At 51.5% G+C, this 22,306-nt stretch overlaps 1 protein-coding gene across 4 annotated transcripts in view; it reads right to left on the bottom strand.

The window, feature by feature from the left end:
- Rox8 (TIA1 cytotoxic granule associated RNA binding protein Rox8) overlaps nucleotides 1–22,306 on the bottom strand; it is a 128,770-nt gene that overhangs the window by 73,260 nt on the left and 33,204 nt on the right. For all 4 annotated transcript variants that reach the window (XM_077643768.1, XM_077643787.1, XM_077643761.1 and 1 more), the window contains one exon: nucleotides 21,466–21,561. In XM_077643768.1, the coding sequence (XP_077499894.1) occupies nucleotides 21,466–21,561 (96 nt within the window). The remainder of the gene's footprint in view (nucleotides 1–21,465; nucleotides 21,562–22,306) is intronic.

The following is a 22,306-nucleotide window of genomic DNA, read 5'->3' as shown; positions in this document are numbered from 1 at the left end:
GCACCGACGACGCGCTCGCACGCAAACCTCCCAGTTCACCGGCGACTTCCGTCGCAGAGCCACTCCACAGTCTGCTTCTCCAGTCGAAAAAGGCGTCGAAACAGCTCGTCTGGCAATTCAAACGCGTATTCTGCGCCCTCCTCCGCGGTTGCTCGCTCGGGCGCAGCCGCCATGTATGCCACCGCCATTTTGTCACAAACGCCACGGTCAAATTGACCACCTCGAGGCGTGTACAGGAAAAAAAAATCAATTTGCGCCTGCGTAATTAGGTGTGAAACGTCATCCCTTCTGCCACATCCGTGACGTAACCTGCAGCCGCCTCTGGCCCGGCGTGCTCTGTCACCGGTCGACTATAGGCTGTTAGTCTTGCTGATAACATGGCTACTTTGTCGTTCCTGGTGCGAATTTCAAGTGCACGCCAAGCCGAGCAGCGCTCCGGCACGGCTGCGAGGTGGCCAAGTGTGACGCCAGGCGCAGCTTGGGTAGAGCGGCGCATCGATGCTTGCTGCTCCGCGTGTCCGTGCCTGCAGTGGGGCGGCAGTTCGCAAGCGGTGCAGCGTGCCGGCCAAGTTTTCTGCACGTGTGTCCAACAATCCCACTAGTTCATGTGCCACCCCGGAGCCGCTTTCCCACTCCGTTCTACTTACTGCTCAATGTTCTGACGACTGCCTGCAGTGGAAACCACTTACAAGCGAGAACTGTACACTTCGGCTCGCCACAGTCGACAGTGCTGAGCTCTGCGGTGAAGAGGCGCAGAGACGACAGAACTTATGGCGCTAGGGCCAAACTTGAAAAAAAAAAATTTCCTCGTTTTAAACAAAAATCACCTCGACTAAAATATAAATGAAAGACAATAAACTGTTCCACTAAACCTGTCATAGTTTGTATTTTACTTCGGCCACCTCAGGGTGAAATAAACGGGTGTTTATGGTTCTAAACGCTCGTTTCTCCGACTTCACGTATTCAGTTTCATCGGCTATAACATTTCTTATAGGTAATGGACACCTTGGGAAGCAAGACGGCCATTTGTGAATTTCTGAGAGGAAGTTGATATATTTCTTTAAACTGCCGAAATAGTATAGTTTTTGCATTTTATTTCAATTATAAAAATATTTATACCTTCCTAAAATGCATGGTGTGCATGATATCGAAAGCCAGAATCTGTGCAAATGTTAAGAAGTTTCCTAAAAAATTGTATATTTTTATCGATTTATCGAGCAGTGCCTCGTTTTAGGCCTTTTCAAAGCGTTCAGACTGAACTCGCCTCAGGAATGACTTTTTCGGCAAAAATAATTTATGCCTAAATTACGCACGTTGCGATAAGTTTCCATGGACCGATCCGAGATAGGCGCGGAATGACCCCTTTACGTTGGGCAGCGCTAGCGCAACTTTTTCGAGAGTCCTTCAGTCAGTCCTCGGAGAGCGGCCATCGTGGTGGAATTCACACTGGGGCTTCTTTTGTCTCGTCAGGCTGCAAATGATCACTTGCTTGAAATGCTCTCGGTGGGTGCAGGATTTCCATTCTCCTAAAACTGGTTTTGCGAAGTGTAGTTTGTTATTTGCTTCGTTGTGCCAAGCGCAATTTAGCCAAACCATTCCCGAGATGCAGCCGGATTACTCGCAACGCGCGGCAATTTCCCCGTGCTCTGGAGTGTTTTCGCGGACAATCAATTTGTTTTTACTTTGGTGCTGTTTATTTAGCGGTAATTCAATGACTAAGACAAACAAGTGCTATAAAAAGCGTCGCTTCCACGGGAACCGGCATAAGTCCATCTCCAACGAACGACGCCAATTCTCCGCACCACAATGCAGGGGTGGACGCCGCGGCCACCACGTGCGCGTCTGCGTCGAAGCTTTCACACTCGGCGGAACGCTTCGAGAACGTAAAGGCAAGTGACGGTGACCTCGTTCACCTTCTCTCGTGTGCCGTGGCCGAAAGCTGTGCGGTGGCGACATGCAGCAGCTTCAAGACGCGGCACGAGTTGTTGCAGTGTTTATCGCACTGGTTCGAGACATCGGAGCCTTTGGAGGGCTGTTAACGCATTGCGACGCATAGGAAAAGAACCAGCTGCCGGGACTACGCTGTGTGCCAGCCAAGCTCAACTTGCCAAAACCACACACAAAAATTTTCGTGTTATAATGATGAACTACTGAATCATGTTACCGCCGCCGCTGAAATATCAATGGAACATGCAGCTAAAGAAGCAGCGGACCTCAACGGCGGGGATATATTGATATTGTTGTTGCTCTTGATGGATGCTGGCAGAAGCGAGGGCACACCTCAAATAATCCGCAACCAGTGTGGGCTCTGGCAAGGTCATTGATGTTCCAGTAATGACGAAACATTGCGCAATGTGCGTGTCGAAGGCCACCTCTCGTGCCGACCTAGACAAGCATCAATGCCAGCGGAACTGTGAAGGTGCAAGCGGAGGAATGGAGACCGAAGGAGCTTTTGCGTATATTTCAAAGCAGCAAGCAAGTACACGGTGTTCAGTGTTTAGGAGATGGGGACAGCAAAGGCTTCCTTGCTGTGCAAGCAGCAAAGCCATATGAAGATCTTGTTGAAATCTCAAAGCCAGATTGTATTGGCCACCCCCAACAAAGTATTGGGACCCGGTTGCGAAGGCTAAAAACACACAACAAACGAAACAAGCTGCCCGACGGAAAAGTTACCTCCGGCCGAGGACGCTTGACTGATACGGTGATCAACAAACTTCAGACATACTATGCCTTGGCCATTGTGAGAGACGCTGGGAGCTTGGACGATAAGCGAAAGGCCGTATGGGCAACCTATTTCCATATGGCATCCGCTGGTGCCCAGCCTTCCCATGGCCTCTGTCCGAAGGGTCCTGACACGTAGACGAATAATGAACGTTGTGTCCGCAAGGATTCCCTCCCGGCAGCGGTCATTGAGGCAGTGAAGCCGGTGTTTCAGCGACTCTCGAAACCCGAGCTTCCCCAGGAATGCACCCATGGAAAGACTCGGAACACGAATGAGCGCACTCCGAAGAAAGGCTTTCTTGGTATCACGACGCTCAAAACAGCGAAAATGGATGCTGTGCTAACTTTTAATGACGGCAGCATTGCTCGAGCCGAAATCCTGAGGTCACTCGGAGTTTCCCCCGGACGGTTCACAGTTCACTGGTTGCGCGAAGCTGACCGGCGGCGACTGTATATAGTTTGCGGAGGGGGCTACACGACTGGTCACTAAGGAGGCCCGGGAAGCAAGGCAGCCGGCACAGAAAAGAAGTGTTGACGATGGAGGGGAGTGCCACGCTGGTGGGTATTGGAAAAATGCGTCGGCATTTATTTCTGAAGTCCTATATTGTAATAAAGCTTTCTTCCACTTCAAAGCCAATTATCTCAAAACAAAGTTTGCAGCATTTTACTTTTTTTCAGAAACTACAAGAGCTAGGGAGATAATATTTTCCAAATATTGAGCGAACATTAGACAGTGTACTGAACTAGGATTATGAATATTATTGCAGGGAATCTTCATTTAGAGACTATTTACTGCAGATTTTGGAAAGGAAATAAAAACTAATATTTACAAAACAATAACCCTAGTTCAGTAACACTACCTAAAATTGCTGATTTAAAGGCAACCAAGATTCATGCTCTAGCCCCAGCAGATCATGAAAAAAAAGGTCACAAACAGCCTAAAATGCATGGGAAGAGTAGTGCCTACCCAGTCCCATTAAAGGGAATATGCCATGAATTAAGAGTCGCTTCTAACTATTTTCAATGCTTAGAAATGATGCTAAGAAGCATTCACACTAAGCATGAGACTTCGGAACTGAGCCGGCAATTTAATATCAATTTCTAAAAACCGCGTTTTGTTAAATCCGCGGGCCAATTGGTGCGCTCGTAGTGACCGATTTTGGAACTAAAATCGTGAAAATAGACGTCACTGTACCATGACGTCGCCAGGCCACCACACGCTTTTCATTCGCTGGAGCCACGGCAGCCACGACGTCACGGGCACACTTTCGGTAGGCGTGAAAGTCGTCTGCTCGTGCCGCCGCGCGAGCCAGGTCATTGCCTTCGCGCATATGGTCTCAATTTACCTCTGCAGCCTCTCTCTGTCGGGAGTTCCGAAGCCACTAGCAGTGTCTCTTTCGTCCGCTCGAGATAAATACGCCTTGCTCCAGGTCCATTTCTGCTAACTACAACAGACGACAAGCAAAGGAATCCGACGCGCGTCGCAATCCAGGAAGGCGAAGAGAAAGGAGAGACGCTGCTGCTGTGGCGCTGGGTGCGACAAACGGAAGTCGCGAACCGAACGTCAGCTGTTGACGTATTCATGGGCGGGGCCCAGCCAGCGCTGCTTTATTTTTTTTTCTGGTGCTCCGCGTGTATGAGTTGAGGAGGAGGGAGGAGTAATTCTTAATCGTCTGTCTCCGTTGCTATTAATGCTAGCTCGAAAATTCTTGCGCTGGGGTGTCGAGTGATAGAATGCCTATCTGTCGTCTCTTTTACGTAACCTGAATTATTTTACTGAATAGTATAACGCGCGCGGAAAGGCGACGACAGACCGGCCAAAATCCAAGCCGACGCTGAGCACACTTTACGGTGGCTTGTGGCTGCAGCTCTACCGGACAACAATGTAGGACCAAACACGGGAGCGTTTCCAGGGGTTGCAGGTATGCCTGAATTGGCGGCAAAGAGTTCGATATGAACAATCGCTGTCTTCTAGAAGCCTACGTGTGCTGTGCGATGTCAGTGCATGTCAAAGAACCCCCGGTGGTCGCCCTCCACTACGGCGTCCCTCATAGCCAGAGTCGCTTTGGGAAGCTAAACCCCCATAAACCGAATCAAATTAATCATTGTTTTATTTAAACCGCGAAAAGAACAACAGTCACCAGGAAAGTTTGCCGTGGCTAGCAGACGACGCGAGCGGGCGTCCGAGCTATGCAGGGTTTTCCGCTGCGCCGCAAGGTGGCGCTGCAGTCGGAAGCGACGCTGCCTTCTAAACCGACTGATGTATGCGAACATTTCAAAGCGTGCACGTCGCTTGTGGTTAGAAACATTTTTGTTGATGTTCCGAGAGTAGCTGTGCACATTTTCAACCTGTTCATGGTGCGCTGCATCGGGTGCTTCTCCGCTCCTAGTTGACGGCAACTAACGGCGGGCAAAAGCACGATGTATGGGGAGAAACTATAATCGTCCGAAGTTGTGAACTTCGGGGCCGGTACAGCACATGCGATTGCTAGTGCAAGATATAGGTGACGCGACGCACGACGCGAAGCAGATTTTCCACATGACGAACCTTGTGATGTGCTTCGTATTTTCGGCGAGTCGCGTCACTCCGGATACCGTGGCAATTGATACTTAAGTCACTGCTGCTTTAAATAAAGCAAATGCGGTCCGAGAGCTGCACAGACGTTTTCCTCGAGCTCTAACCGGAATTTACACTAACTACAAATAAATCATTTTGCTTCTTATCTCAGAATTTACATTCTGTGTGCGCATTCTCCCTGATCGGAGTGGCTGGCTTTCAGTGCGGTATTTCATCACGTGTTCGCCTAAAATGGGAAAATTAAAATGATCTGGGAAATAACACTGCGTGACTTTGCCGATACCCTAGTGTCGCTAAACCGGTCTTGAAACCATACAAGACAAAAAGATGATAGATTTTTATGGCCCAAGGGTATTATTTTATTACAGGTATTATGACAAGGTATTTTTCTTCTACTCGAGGTGTCGTCAAAGACCCACAAGAGAAAAACTACGCGTCGTGCGTGCTACGCCTACCCGAGTCCGGTGCTGCTTCAAACGTCGCGCGCTGAGCGGCACGCTGTGAACGCCGAGGGCGACTGTCAGCAGCCTTTAAGAGCCTTAGCTCTTACTACTCGAATTCGAACGTTTCGCGTGTGTCCGAGAATTCAAGACGGCGGCCGGAAATCTCAGGTCAGCAAAATGTGACCAACCACCGGTGGATGGAAGGTAGGAGCGTCCCCTTCCAAACGGGGTGGTGGCAGTTGCCACCATGCTCGGCTTTTTTTTGTTTAACTGTGTTTGAAGTTATTAAAATTCGACATTTTCTTTAAAAATACTTCTTTCTACACTTCTAACCTTATGTCACCTCTCTGCTTTTGAGCCACCAATCGTCCAACCGCTTTTTGCTAATTTCCATCGCAGATTTATTTACATTACTATTGTTATCTCTAAACACTAGGGTCTCAGGAAGGGTGACTGCCTGCATCGACATCGGGACGGATACCATCACATTTTAGAATGAGGTGTTCTATTGTTTCTACCGATGTACCGCACACAGTATGTGTGTCATCTTCTTCGGTAAATTTCTTTTTATAGCTGCGCGTTCTAAGACGCCCTGACCTAGCTTCGAAGAGTAGGGCACTGCCTCTCGAGTTATCATAAAACGCTTCCTTCCTGATCTGCTGTTTCCAGTATCGATATAGTCCTACACTATGCTTCTTTTCCATTGAATCCATCCAATTTTTACCTTCCGCGTTTTTAACCTATCGTTTAATGCTTCTTTCTCCGTCCTCGTATCTGGAAAACTTACTGGTTAGGTTCCTAGTTATTTTCCGCCACTGAGAGTCAACGCTCTTTCTGTATAAGTAATTAAATATCTTAGCTGCCCACCTGTTATCGTCCAATTTCCCCTGGCATTCATCGTACAGTATTTTACTCTGAGCTCCTACTTTACTCGCCTCCAGAATTCCTAGCTGCCACGTGTGCGTAGCTGTTCCTGCCTGAACCTGCTTGACCTAATTCCTTATGGATTTCCAAGCAAGTGCAGGACCCATCCACGTGGCTGGCGATGGAATATACGCCAATTAAAGAACACACACGAGCGCTCGTGTGTGTTCTTTCATGTCCTTGTCTGATATTGCGCTATTTTATACGACATGCACTACCAACAAGCCCAAACCGCTACCTTGTTGGAGTCTTTCTAGAGCATCCATACGTAACGCCAGGTTGGTGTTCGCTTGGTCAGCCCTGTCCAGGCGCGCACTTAATACGCAGCATTTGCACATAAAATCCGCGCAGTCGGCCTCCTATACAGATTCGAACCGCGTTTCCTTCAAATTCACCGACGCCTCACACTCCTTGCATTTAATCTTCAGTTGCCTGGCCATCTTAGCAGCACTCGATTATTGCTACCACAAAATGAATATCTACAGGCTAAAAAAAAAAAACGCTCGCAAGCACATGCTCAAATAAATTCTGCCTACCGAAAAAGCCGATCACCAGGAAACGGAATAACTACCAGTCGAAAACAGTTCACTCACAAATGAACGCTGAAAATCTAGAGATGCCGGCCAGAACAGATCCAGCCGTTAGGTCACTGACCTGCTCCTTCACCTCCACCTCACCTAACTAGCCTAAATATAAACTCTCAAAACATTAAACGAAAGAACTCATCTATTTGACGTAGTCACGGCGTTCTCGCAGTAGTCAGTCCGCCCGGTCACCACGCGTCACCACATGGCCGCGCACGCGCAGTCGTCGGGCCGGCACGGCGGCCTCTTTACCAACCTTGTGATGGCGTTCCGCTATATATGCACCGTCTGTGCGGTTGGCGACACTGGTGGTGACAATGGCCCACCCGCTTGGCGCAGAGGGTTCGGAGTGCTGGCAAACGAATCGGCACGATTCGGCGCACAAAGTTGTTAGTCGAGTTGAGGCCTGGTGTGTGCGAGGGATTCGTAGCGACGACCTTTGGTCCTCGAAACCGCAATGGGATGTGACCTTCCGAGGGCCGTGGCGGGCGAACTAGTGGTCGCAGGGGGATGAGGGTGGTACCAAAGGAATCGTCGTTTCGTTGTGTATACCTACGTTGGTATCCAGATTTGTCCAGAGCACAGGTGAAAACAACCTAGCTAACGCTCATTTGATTTCGCATTCGCTGTCTTATTTTTGCGCGCAGTGACGCTCGGGAAGTTGTCGGGGGATTGGCATCTAAAAATGACCCCCTGCGTTCTTCAACTTACGATCAGAAGCATGCGGAATATCGCGCCTAAACTCATGCTGAGAGCACGGCAGAGTGAAAACGATCGAGTTGCAGGCGTTACTTGATTCTTGCACTGTTCGCCACGCGACCGAAGAACAACGATGCGGATTAAGAGATGCGAACTGATTAGATTTCGATCCAGAAACGGAATGGTAGCCACGAAGCCGATCCGTCGCCGAACTTGTTTTCGACTTTATCCGACTGCAATAAACTTGTGGAAACTTACGCCGCTTCCTTTATTCCGCATTGCGGCTCAACCAGACGCACCACAATTTATCGGCGCGCCGTGAATTACGCCGAAAAAAAGACGCAAGCGTGGCGCACCCAATGACGCTTGACAAGCGTCAGGCCGTGACGTCAAGGAGATGCGGCGGCGCTAGCGTCAGCAGTGACTTTCGTTGTGTAGGCAAAAGGAGACACCTTGTGCCTTGGCTATACCACGCTTGGGCATTCTTGACCGTATTTCGCGATATTCCGACAAGTTGTGGTTCGGGTGGTTAAACCGCAGGGCCAAAGAAAGGCAGCGGCGTAAGTTTCCACAAGTTCATCGCGGTTAGATAGGGGGCAAAGCGATGGGCAGCGGCCGTGGAGCGGAACAAGGCAACGGATCGGCTTCGTGGTATTCTGCATCGAAATACGATAGTTTGCGTCTGTCCAGTCGCGCGGCAAACAGGGCAAGCATCAACGCCCGCGTTCTGTCGGGCTCTCTTGAGAAGTGTAGACGGGATATTCGCGATCGTAGGCTGAACGTAGGGGACCGTTTTCAGATCACGTCCCGGGTATCTCTTCGTGCAAAAAAGCACCTGCTGTCGATTCGCTTTCAGCGTTCATAGCGGGCCACTGAGCGCGAAATCTGAAGCAGCACTGTACTCTGGTAGTATGCAGACGCGTAGTTTTCCTTCTCTATTTTCACTTTCATGAGCTTCAAAAATGTCTTCCACACAAGTCCTAGAAAACTATTAAACACTGCTAAGATCGCGGCAGAATGACGCAGTGTTATTTCCTACTTCACCATTGCAGGTCTATCAGAACCTGGTGAAAACAGCAAATACCAGACCAGAAGCCACTCATCGAGCGGAATAAGGGGCGCACTTTAGTGCAAATTTCAAAATACGCAGAATCGCTTAAAATGCTTAGCTCTGCAGAGAAAACGTAAATATCATTGAAAGCGCGAGGAAAACTTGGGGTCTTGTGCAGCACTCTGAAAGCCAAGCGAACAAAAGGGCTTTTGCGGCAAAGACAGGTTACGAACGTTTCAGTGTCTTGTGGGATCGATCACCAGTGCCAAGATGTTCCATGTGTTGTCTTGTATAGGAAGTTATTGCTATAATCAGTGCACCATCATCAATCTTCAAATGGCTCATCATACACACATCCGCTGAAAGTCGTCAAACTGGAGTGACCAGAAATTTGCAGTGCCCACATTGCGATTGCAGCGTACAAACGGAGTCGGCGGTTGCGGACCTGTCCACAATGCTTTTGAAGTCTTGGTACGGCAATGATAACCTGGTCAAATGTAACACGAAACAAAGGGAAATTTACCACCGCTGTTACGACATGGTCTCAGTAATTTCTATCTAGTACATGGTAGTATTTTCCTTCTCCCCAGCTTAAGTGTCAGTAAAATGTTAACTTTGCTGGTGGCGCCCCCCATGTGCGAAGCCTAAAAGCCAGCCCCGGCTCCATCTTGGGCTGTGCGTACGGGGATAATGCAGCGGCTACTGCGCGGCGGTTGTGAACGCAGCCCGGCAGAGCTCGGTGTGTTACTGTCAACTGAGAATGCGGCTACAAAACACACAATGCGAATAATAAGTGCTGCGTGCCGTGAGCAGCAGTAGCGGCCAGAGCGACGCCCAAGGGCCGAGCTCCGCTCCCTACCGAGGGGCCCATGTTTTAGCGTTTCTGGCACCCATATTTAAAATTATGCAGACAATTCATAACTGCAGCTGCACAACGGAGGAACCGCGTGCGCTGGCTTAGAGGAGGTCGGCGGAGATCCCTCCACCGCGTGCTGGACCAGCAGGCGTTGGTCTGCTGGCTCGGGGCTCACGCACGAGGGACTCCCACGCCATGTGTATAACTGTGGTCAGAGCTGAGCAGTATTTGCACTTGTATGCTACCTGTTCTGGAAACAGTCTGCTACCGATAGCGTCATGAAGGTGTACTAGGGCTTTCCGCAGTACGCCTGCATCGCGGAGTGCGGTTTGCCTCATGTATATAAAGGGTGTCCAGGCTAACTTTAGCCAAGGGTTAAAAAGTAAGGTTTGAGGTAGGCCAGGCAAACCACTTACATACAGCTACCAACCGGCTTGCGCATCATAGGCAATTTTTTGTTTTGCAATTTATTAATTAGCAATTAGGATAATCTTCTAAATGCGTAAATATTGACTTTAGACAGCAAATGTGCATAGCAAAGTTGGAGAGCACCTTCAGAAACCCCCTTTCCATGTATTTTCGGTAAAGAAAGTCTCACGTGTATCTTTTTTTCGAGCTCCAAAGAAAGCCCGCGAAATGCAAAACAGTCACGTGACTAGCGCATTCGCGCGCCACGACTGTGCTGCTCTCAATCCTAGCTTCAGTGAACGAAATCAGCTGCTGGCATGGCCCGACGACCCAATTGCACCAGCAGGCCGATATGTCGACGGTAGTTTGCACCGTCACGCTTGCAGACTGGCTCGCGCGGGCCTCGCAACCACCGTCGAGATATCGACCTTAGAATTTAAAGCTAAGCAGGTCAAGTGACAAGCGTACCGTTCACTGTTTAAGAGGTTTGCCGTCCCGACCCGGTGGACATAAAAACGTACTAGTCTATGCCACAATATTGGGCTGCTTATTTGCCTCGTCCCTCCCAGGCTACTACTGAATGTGCGCTGACGGGCACTTTTGCCCGTCATTATCCAAGTCGGTGTTCGCGCTGAGCGGCAGCCGCAGAAAGACTCCCATCTGAGTCAGGTTACGAACGTTTGAGTGTTTTGTGGGAACTATTACAAGTGCCGAGATGTTTTCTATTTTCACGACCCACTTGCTTTAATTATTTTTTTTCTAGATTGCGCATCATACACACATCCGCTGCAAGTAATCGAATTGGTGGATAACGTCAAGTGGCCAGAAATTTGCAGTGCCCATATTGTGACGATATTGCGATTGCAAACGTACAGCCGTGAGCAAAAGTGGAGAGACCACGGCTCCGGGGACGCACCGCGGCGCTGCTATCTCGCACCGCACGCTCGCTGCGAGAGTGCCCCGAGCTTATCCCGCTTGATAAATTTCTAGTACGCCGTTCGGCTACTCTGCAGTTGACCGTCGCGACGAAGGGAAGCAAGCATCGCAAAGCTCCCGAGTTCCGTTTTCAGCGCGCCTTGACGGCTACGCGTCGATGCCGTGCCTGTATCGGCATGCTGTTGGAAGGCACGCGCGGCTTCCCCTCGACTCCCGAATCACTAGGCGTAAAATGCAAGGCACTGTGGATCCTCGCTTCGAGCACCGCCTTCAAGTAAGCATTAACAATGTTCAGAGGCTCTTTATTGCAGTAAGAAATAAAGGATTTGTACGTAACATTCATCTAATACTTAGTAAAGTTGTCATTAACGGCAATTACAGCAGCAGCTCGTACGAAACGGAGGTAGAGCATCTGTAGAACACGGAGTTACATCACACCACGCTTTGCGATGCTTGCTCTCCTTCGTCGCGACCGTCAGCTGCAGAGTAGCCGAACGCCGAACTAGAATTTTATCAAGCGCGATAAGCACCGGCGCGAGAGCGAGGGGTAAGTTTGACGTCACTCGGGGCACTCTCGCAGCGAGCGTGCGGCGCGAGATAGCAGCGCCGCGGTGCGGCCCCGCAGCCGCTCCCGCGTCCGGAGCCGTGGTCTCTCCACTTTTGCTCACGGCTGTACAAACAGAGTTCGCAGTTGCGGAGCTGCCCACAATGCGTTAAAGTCTTGGTACGGCACCGCGATCGACTCTATGATAACCAGGTCAAATGTAACAAAAAAAGGGGAAATTTACCATCGCTGTTACGACATGGTTTCAGTAATTTCAGAGTAACGAAAAAAACCTAGTTAAACAATGTGTAACGCGATAAAAGTAGATGAATGGATCCGCGTAGTAGCATAAAAAAACCTAAATGGGCCTTTATAGGTTTCTCGCAGACAAATACAGCGTTAGGGAATGGGCTGCCACAGTACAGCACGGGCCGCCGCGGTGACTGAGTGGTTATGGCGCTCGGGTGCTGGCCCGAAAGACGCGGGTTCGATCCCGGCCGCAGCGGTCGAATTTCGATGGAGGCGAAATTATAGAGGCCCGTGTGCTGTGCGATGTCAGTGCACGTAAAAACAACCCCCAGGTGGTCGAAATTTCCGGAGCCCTTCACTACGGCGTCCCTCATAGCCTGAGTCGCTTTGGGAAGTTAAACCCCCATAAACCAAACAGTACAGCACGAAGCCTCGACCTCTGCTTCCAGCTATGTACTTCGTAGCAGGGAAGCTGCCGTGCCCACTGACCGGAACATCAGCGTACTGCGCTTAAATTGCGCACAGATTTAGCTGCGCACGTGCTTATCACCCTGGGGCGTTTTGGTGAGCACGGGGTGCCGGCAGGTTCACTCGACACCAAGGAATGCGCTATTTTGTTGATAGCACAGCATGTTTTAACGTGTGTGGAAGTTATACGAACGTGTAACGGAACGTTTTATGGTATTTGATACTTATTTGAGACTACTGCGTCAATCTTTCGCGATCACGTTGGCGTGCTTAAAATAGTCTACTTTAAGTATGCTAAATGTCACATGTGTTTTCATTGCACCATGAGTCATAAGCTGCTTCATGAGGTGGTGCACGATCGCGAAGCTTGTTTGGAAAGACGCAGCCGCAGGCGAGCTACTAACAGAGACGTAGCGATACTGAAAGTGGACGCAGCAAATAAGTGTTTTCGTTATTTATGCATTAAATGTAACCAAATTGGGTGCAGATATGAAATTGCTATGCTAACTTCAGTAATTCATTTTACATGCCGCTACCTGGTACAGTTCTTCGTTAATTATAATTAACACCCTCAAGTCATCAGCGGCTCTTTAATAATTATGTAGAAAGCGCACATCTTTTTTGTGCCAGTACGCTCACCAGGTCCTCTTGTGAGATGAACCAGTTTTTTTAGATCCTTTACATGTGAACGTTTCTCACAAAAATAACCTATATGCAACTGCCCGTGTAGAAAGTCTAGTGATTTATTACACTCCCCAACGTCTCAAAATTCGTGACAAATGAAATTCTATTTTCATTCGCTGAAGCGGTGGAGACACCAAATTTTTGGCTGGCGTGTTCCTCGTTTCAAACGTTGCGTATTGCTCCAGAACGCGTGATACGCGCTCTGCGATTCATATACGCGCGGGAATTTACTATCGCACTATTCATACTGAGCGATTTCGGTTACTGAGAGCCGAGGGGTGCTGTGACGTCATGATCGGGGTAGAGCAGCAACCCTGGTCACGTGGGCCCCAAAAGTTGTGACACACTGATTGCTGCATCGCCTGTTCACGTACACATGCTGTGCATTAAAAAAAATGAAAATTGGTTTTGGGGAAAGGAAAAGGCGCATTATCTGTCTCACATCTCGGTGGACACCTGAACCGCGCCGTAAGGGAAGGGATCAAGGAGGGACTGAGAGAAGAAAGAGGTGCCGTATTGGAGGGCTCCGGAATAATGTCCACTACCTGGGGATCTTTAACGTGCTCATAAGACATCGCTCAGCACACGCTCGCCTTTGCGTTTCGCCTCCATAAAAACGCAGCCGCCGCGGTGGGGTTCGAACACGGGATCTCCGGATGAGTAGCCGAGCGCCCTAGTCACTGAGCCACCGCGGCGGGTCTGTGCATACCAGCGCCATTCGAAATGCCGGAAACCTTGGTTGGCAGAGCGATATGCTGAGAAAAGCCAAAACGACACCGAGATCTGAAGCCGATCGTCTCACTAGTGCCGATCTCAGTCGGCATACCGCGTCGTATTTCGCTTTGCCACACTGCGCCGATGCTGCGTCGGTGGCCCGTAGCAGACAGCGCGTCCCTCCCCTGCTCAAATCTCAGCGACACGATGACTCACGCGCTGTTCGCGCCGGCCAATCAGTATCCGTCGCTGCCTTCACTCGGGTCCGCGCGCGCAGCCACGCTGGGACACCGCTCGGGGATCACGATACCTGCCGCTGCTTGCACAGCAGACAGTCCGCGCATTCGCTGAATGACTGCATGGAGATAACTGCACAGGATTGGGCATTTACCGCGCTATTCCCGCCCATGACCACGACTGCACCTCAGCGCTAGTTTTGTTAGGTAGCGACTGCGCGTATACGTTCGGCACGAACTTTGTTCTCTTCTGCACCGGTTGTAGTGCGTTTACTTGTTCACGCAATGCGATGGCCCTGCAAGAATCGCCGAAGAATGCGCGCAGGGGAACGCTCCGTAGCCGTAGGGCCGACGTTTCTCGCTCGTTGTAACTGCTTCTTTCCGGACTGTTAGATACTCGACTTTGGTGACTGTGCTACACGGGCACGTTCAAATGACACCTGGCTCGAATGGCATTCGGACTCGACGGACTTCCGCGGTGCTACACGACACTTTACGAACGCATTCCAAAGCTTCAGCTTCTTTTGCAGCGCACAAAGAGGACGGCGGCCACACTAGTGCGACAACGACACTGTCAACAGCAGCACATGATTGCAGTGGGACACGTTTACGCCAACGACACCGAAGAATCCGATCGGCGGACGGTCGCCGGCTGAGCGAGAACACGCCGATGAGGCGACGGTGTGAATATACCGGGTGTCCCTGCTAAATTGAACCAAGGGCTAAAAAATATTAGCGTGGCTTGAGCAAACGAAATCACCTGCAGCCTTGACTCGACGGCCCCGCAGCAGAGGCAGGCCGATAGGTTGGCGGCGGCGACTCGCGCCGCCATGCGCGCCACTGGCTGACGCAGACGAGAAACATCCGCCAACAACAGTCAGGGCTGCAGGCGATTTCGTTTGCTCAAACAGCGCCTCCTCTATGTAAAAATAGAGGAGGCGCTGGCTCAAAGCACGCTTGAGAGCAGCGCGATCGTGGCGCGCAAATACGTTAGTGACGTGGTTTAGTTTGTATTTCGCGGGCTTTCTTTGGAGCTGGGAAAAAAAGACACGCGCAAAGGCTTCCTTATTGTAAATGATGGAATGGGAGTTTCTGAAGGTGCTCGAAAACTCTTCAAATGCAATTTGTTTTCTAAAGTCAATATTTTTAAATTTATATATTTAAACTTAATTAAACTATTAATTATTTGCGAAACGAGCCGCTATATTTCACATGCGCACACTTGAACAGTTACCGGCGATAAGCGCTTGCCAAACACTGACCGACGACGACTCCCTTCTCTTCCGCGACGGCTAGGCACGGCGAGTCCGCGGGGTTACGTCTGTGAATTGGGCGGTTGTGAAGAGCGAAGTCACCGGAAAATGCAAACGATGATTTGAAATCGACCACTGCTCACAGCGCACACGATGGTCGGGAAGGGCAGTCGGCGTGACCGATACTGGCGAGCAGTGCTTCACGGTCACGAAACATGCTTCTGGATAAAGTAGACGCACCGGTCACGTCTAAAGAAGCGGGGGACAATTAACCAGAAGCGCCACGCGATGCGCCGGCTGTCCAGTGTTTCGCGGGCGATCGATCGCGTCGGCGCTTTGCACAGATTGTCGCACTGCGTAAACAGGCACTACCGGCAGTAAAAAAGAAGACATTATTTAATACAACTAAAGTGCAGATTGCGTTTCATGTCATGCAAAAAAAAAAACACTAGCTGTTCGTACACAGCAATGTAAATAAACAACAGTATACAGGGTGTCCCAGATAACTTGGACTAAAATTTGTAAAAAAACCCAAGCGTTCTTCAGAACTGAAATCGCGTGGGTGTTTTAAGGTTTGTCTAAAGTTACAGTACGATTTTTTGATCGCACTAGAATAAACATTCAAGATAAGCTGGCTAATTTTTAAAATACAGCTTTAAACGTTCGGGCATCGACAGGAAAGTTGAGGAGCTCCACAAATATTATTGCCCAACCCAGGCACTTCCAACGCGATTGCCTTAGCGTGGCCGCTTTTATTCCGGGAAAACGAAAGGCCGAGGAGTTTAAAGAATGCCACGTGACAGCCCGAATGCGCCGCGATTACAGCGCTCTCATCCGTGATTTGTAAAAAACATCGCCAGCGCCACGCCTTCCCGTCGCTTCCATCTTTGCTCGGCTCCGACGTTACCGGCGGCGGCTGGCGACGCAGTGTGCATCCTGCCAGCGTGAGAGCGCAATTATCGCCGCAGAAACGGCAGCCGGCTTTCAACTGCCGCCCGAACCCACTGGCACTCATCATGGAACCGACCACAAGGCGGGAAGTTCTGCCCTGCGCAGCACGAAAGGCGCGAAGCGAGCGATGTTTTTTTTTTTTTTTACAATGCACGAATGAGCGCTGTAACCGCTGCGCGTTCGGGCGCGCTGTCACGTGGTATTTTTTAAACTCCGCGGGCTTTCGTTCTTCCCCAATTAAAACGGCCACGCTAAGCCTATCTCGTTGTAGCCGACAAACCTTGCCCAAAAATGTGGACAGAGGCCGCAAGGGAAACGGGAGGCGTTTTAGGAGGAGGGGGCACAGCCGAGAGCCTTGCAATCCTACCCACAAAGGAACATCCCAGAGCTTGCATTCAAAACGCGCGGCTGTGGCCTGCCCGGACAAAGCAACAATTGTCTGTGCACTATACTAGGATAAAACATTTAAAAAAAAACAGCAGTTGTTAACACTGGGCCACGGTCCGCGGCGTACTGTATTACTCCGCTAGCCAGTCACAAAAGTGAACGAAATCAGCTTTTTAATATTTGACTTTATTAAACAAGCCAGGTATCAAAATTCTAGAGCTTATAACTTTTTTCTCATGGTTAGCTTCTTGTTTAGGTGACAAGAGAAGTTTTAACAACGGCCTACATTTTTGTCGTGGAGCAATTCTGTGCGCCGGTCCTGAATGTGGGCGGAGCTTCACTGCAGACTTAAGTTGTATCCGACTATAGGCGCGGTTATGAATGGCAGCGCCCAATCTCAGCATTGGGCGAGTGAAATGTTTTTTTGTCCGATCATCTTTTTATTCTGAATTTTCAAAGTGAAATAACATTGGTTTACGCTCGGATTTAAACAAGCCTTTTTGCACTGGTGTCTGGAACGCGTGCTGAATCTATTTAATGATATTAATCGGTACTGAGGAAAGCATCGCGGTGCCCCTTTAAGAAATCACGAAGGGATGAGTGATGGTAGAAAATGTGAAAGCTGAGAAAACCACCCCCCAAGCTTTGGTCAAAGAATTGCGGCACTGAAATCCACGGAACCTCTCCTCTTCTTAGTGGTCCTAAGATGGTGGCGCTCTGTAGTGGGAATTTGCGACGCGCCGGGACCACCAAAAGCGCAACTAGCTCAATTACCGACGAACACACATCTATAATACGTAATTGTATAAATTTCCACTGTATATATTTTGTCAGAAGACGGATGAAGGTTAGGAAAAACAGCGCTAGCGCGAGACAAAGGAGACTGCGCGGCACGTGCGTCAGCAGACGGTAAGCGCAACGCCAGCGCTCCCCCCCCCCCCCCCCCCCCCCCAACTACTGTCCCGACGCAATAACACTCCGGCTAATACAGACTGCCAAAAAACTGGTTACTTTACTCAGTGTCTAGTGTAAAACATTAACGGCAGCTACACTTTCTGTATAATACAATAGAGAGTGGCCAACCATTTCTCCGGATACGCTGCAAGTGGCCAACACGAGCCCGTGTACTTGGAGAAATTACTAGGTTCAAATTGAAAAGGCGCCTGCAAGCCTTGAAACAAACCCGTGCTCAACATCTCTCCGCGACGCCGCTCCTTGGCCTCTGGTGCAAACATGCCGGAGGTCCCCGTTGGCCCGCGGACTAGGCGTCACTTCCGGTCCGTCTGGTTCACTCCTGGCCAACGATGTCCGTAAACTGGTGCGTCCAATTAGCTAAACGCCACGTGCAAAGGTAACGGCGATAGTAGACATGGGCGTGGCCTTCCCTCCTGCCCGGGCCATGCACGAGCCTCACGGAAGTGGAACGCGTCACGCGGCGCCTGGCAGAGTGAAAAACGTCCAAGAACGACAGCGGCGAAACAGAGTCCGCGTGTTTCGGCCGTCCGTTGTCAGGAAGATTCATCGCCAGCCTGACTGCGGAGCAAAGGCCTCTACCACGTCTCTCTAACACTGTCCTATGCCAGGAACTTCCACCCTATGCCTGCAAACTTCTTGCCCTCATCCGCCCACCTAACCTTCTGCCGTCCCACGGCTACGCTTGCCTTCTGTAGCAATCCACTCCGCTATCCTTAAGGACCAGCGGTTAACTTGCCTTCGCATTACATGCCCTGCCCAAGCCCATTTCTTCCTCTTGATTTCGACTAGGATGCCATTAACACGCGTTTGTTCCCTCACCCACTCTGCCCGCTTCCGGTCTCTCTCAACGTTACACCTGCCATTTTTCTTTCCACGGCTCGCTGCGTTGATCCTCATGGAAATTAATACGCTGTCATTCGTCCGCCAACCGCTACGAACGTAACTGAAGGAGGGATCTAATTCGTGGCTGGCAGGCATAGGGGCGGGAAGTAACCCACACCCGGAAGTAAACTAGAGGGTTTTCATGGGCAGTGCCAACCCGTCTTCTTGGGGAAGGGTTGGGGAGGAACGCCATTCTCAGTAGCCAATATAAGCTAGCTCAGAAATTAAGTGACCTCTATCGCTCTATTTAACATCGGCACACATTTCCTAGTTCCTTTAAGACATGGTCTCAGAATTAAGCACTGAATTGAAGTGAAGGTGGCGGTGTCGCGTACTGAAGACAAAGCGGCGCTTCTTGCCTGCCCGTATCTGCGCTATAGCGTGCGCGCATCTGCAGCACCGCAGTAGTCAGGGTGAGATGAGAAAAAGGCTATTCATGTTTGCAAACACACGAGGTGCCGGGCAAGGAGAGAGAGAGGGGGGTTCTGTAGGTGCTTTCTGTCCCATGGTGAAAATTCCCACACACGGCAAAACATGCTTTGCCATTAACAAAAGAAAGCATTCCTTGGTCCCGAGTCAGCCGGTCGGCGCCGGCCCGTCCGCACCGAAACGGCTCCCGGCGATAATATCGCTGAATGAGCTTAACAACAGCGTCGACTTTTCTCCCGCGGCCCATTCCATCTGCGACAAACCTACCTCATTCCACCCCCTTTGCTGCTGCTACGCGCATCTCAGTGACGCTCAATGCACGATGCAGCCACGGTCAGGCGGAACCTGCTCTGCCTACCGTACTGAAGTCACTACTGACATCAGCGCCACCGCTTCTTCGTGACGTCACGGCGTGAAGGTGGTGTACAGGGATCGTTCCGGAATGAGCGCCAATGGCAGAGCACTGTATTCTCGCAGTCCAACATGGCTTTTCGCACCACACGCGCGGTGCTCGTCTTGGGAGTTTTTCTGCACCGATGGGACGTTGACCCCTCCACGTGCTTCCGGTTCAGACTGCAACAACGCAACTCAAGCTAGCACGTCTGACAGCCGAGACGACACGTGACCCACCACTGCAAGTGGTGCGAGCGTGAGTGAGGAATCGAGCGACCAGCGCACGCCAACGGGACTCCCCATCGGGATGCCTGGCGCATTCACCATCCACTTGGCTACACGTGAGAACCGTCTTGCAATACTTATCAAACTTTTGCCGCGCTCACCACTACGCTCACAAAAGCTGCCTCACATTTACTAAATGCTTCCCAACCCTGCCGATCGACCCGGAGCGGCGAGCGTTCTTCAATGCACAGCCGCGCTGGGTTCAAGAAACTCGCATCCGTCCATGCAAACACAAGGAAACGGCAACAAATCAGACTAAGCCATTCAGGGGCCCCTCTGCGCCGCCCAGGGGCACCCACCGGTCAGACTTAGCAGCCCCTGGGCGTGCAGACACGTGGCCCTCGTACCTGGAGCAGCGGCACGATGTCCGGTGGCGAGCCGCAGGAGCGCAGCGCCGACGTGGCCAGACCCAGGGGCACGGCACAGCCGCTCACGTTCACGAACATGGCGCGCCGCGGACTGGGTGTGCGCCGCGGACGCCAGTGCGGCCGCGCTCCTGCGCAACCCCCTCTTCCCGGCGGCGCGCGCCAATGGGCGCCGGGGGCGGGCGCACATCGACCCGCACGTGGCCCAAACACGCTCTCCTCCCCCGCCAGTGCCGCAGTCCCCGCGCCGGCCAATGCAGTCATGAGCACCGACGGTTCAGAGCCCACTCAACGGCACGTCCGTCCATGCATATTCGGCGCAATCAATTCAAAGCACGGCCGCTCCGTAATGTTACGCGCAATGGACGGAGCTGCTCGTTTCACTCGCAAGAGGCCAAACTGCGCGCTACTAAACGCCTGCCCACTGGAAATTTCCCCATGGCGCGTTTGCCCTGGTCGTCTGCTGTGTCGGAAGTTTCGCCAGCTCGGAGGAGAAAAATACGCCACCGGTTTGCGCAAGCGGGGCGCACTTGAGTGGACCACGACTGGTTGAAAACAAACGCACGTGGCAACACGGTTCTTACGCGGCCGTTATCTGGGGAGATGGTTACAGCGATGGCGTCCGGTGGTCAGCCACGGTACTACAACATTTTGCTGTGCAGTGCTGCACTGCGGAAACAGTCATGCCACGAGGAGGCGTCGTCTGGACGAGTACGCATTCTTGAAGCGGTGGCGTAAAGGCACAAGTGCCCACTAACGATACGGCCGACACAGTTGATTTCACAACTACTCGACTGACTCGTAAGCAAGAGAAGTTCCCAAAGCGCTGCAACAAAAAGTAGTACCATTCGGTGAGCTCCAATTTTAAGCCTTTGAGTTATCCAGCAGCGCAACGATAAACACTCACGTTAGTTTCCGCTAACAACGCTGGAAAACTGCGCTTGGTGTGCAACACCACGCTTCTCTCGAATGACTAAAGTAGCTCCGAGATACCTCAGACGCCACTTTTTATGCTACATAAAAGTGACGCAGTGTTTGCCTGAACGAGACATTCGCGAGTACGGCGGGTCAGATGCACTGCGGTGTGGCTTCTCCAATGCACGCTAATTCCTTCTCGCACACTGCTCGCCCCATCAATGGCAAAGTGAACGTGTAGCAGCCCACACATCCGAGCGTGAGGCACTGAGCGGCAAGTGTGTGCTTCCAACGCAACGCTTCCTCCCTCTCACCTCGGTCAAGACCGACACGATCCGGCGCTGGTGCGCGCAGTACTGTCACTTCCCGACACCACTCACAGGGGGGCGAGCAGGGCACACCTCCTCCGGCGGGGCTGCTCAAAAGACTACGCATACCCCCCTGTGGATGGCCACTACTGGTGTACAATATACCCGCGACGTTTCTCCTCTCTCCACCCGTGCGCGGTCTCCGCTGGAGGGAAGGAGGCACTCACCTTGCCGAAACAGAGCCGCTTGTTCATGGCCAGGAGGGCCGACGCCGCGGACTGGTGGTCGCTGAATTCCACAAAGCAGTACGGGTCATTGCCAGGCTGCACAGAGAGAAGAGAGGCGGACATGAGCGCACATGGCGGCATCGGGTCACGTGAAGAGCTCACCCACACGAGGAGTGGCGCCGGCCACCACTGCATGTCGCCGGCCAGCATGGGGGAGCCGCCGCGCGCGCACTGGCCGATCGAAGGCGCGCGGTGCGCTGCGGTGCGCGCGCCCGCCCAGGGGCGCTGGGCATGCTTCACCGCGGAATGGTGATCCCACTCAAGGCCACTGACGCGCGCACGGAAACGGGGCGCCAGTCGACTCGAAGCGATATTCTCCCGCGATGGGGGGTACAACTAGAAAGTTACAGCTTGCCAAACACCGGAGAGGGCTCTACGGGACACGGGAATTACTGGACATTTCAGGGTCATTATTCCACGCCAAAAGCGCCACAGTTCGGCCTCTAACCTCTGCGATTTCTTCCAGAACATTTAGATCACTTTACCGTGCTACCGGAACTCATTTGTCCAGATGCTTTTTTCACACACAAATTGGTAGGGGCAAACCGAGTACACGCGCGAAAGCGGTGGACACTTAAGCGCCGCCGTAGGGGCATTCACACGGGAGACGTAATCCCTCCCCAAGTGACGGCGGCTGCGTGCGCCTACGAGAGTGCTCGCGGCGACGCAGCTTCCGGTTTTGCTCCGGCGGTGCTCTCGCAGAGTTGACCCCACGCGCACAGCTTCAGTCTCCTTTTTTTCGCGCTCACACTGCGGGCCTCTGTGCCAATCGTCGCGATTG

This window comes from Amblyomma americanum, chromosome 1 (assembly GCF_052857255.1).
Source record: "Amblyomma americanum isolate KBUSLIRL-KWMA chromosome 1, ASM5285725v1, whole genome shotgun sequence".
NCBI classification, from domain to species: domain Eukaryota; kingdom Metazoa; phylum Arthropoda; class Arachnida; order Ixodida; family Ixodidae; genus Amblyomma; species Amblyomma americanum.
This window is presented reverse-complemented; position numbering and strand designations above follow the sequence as displayed.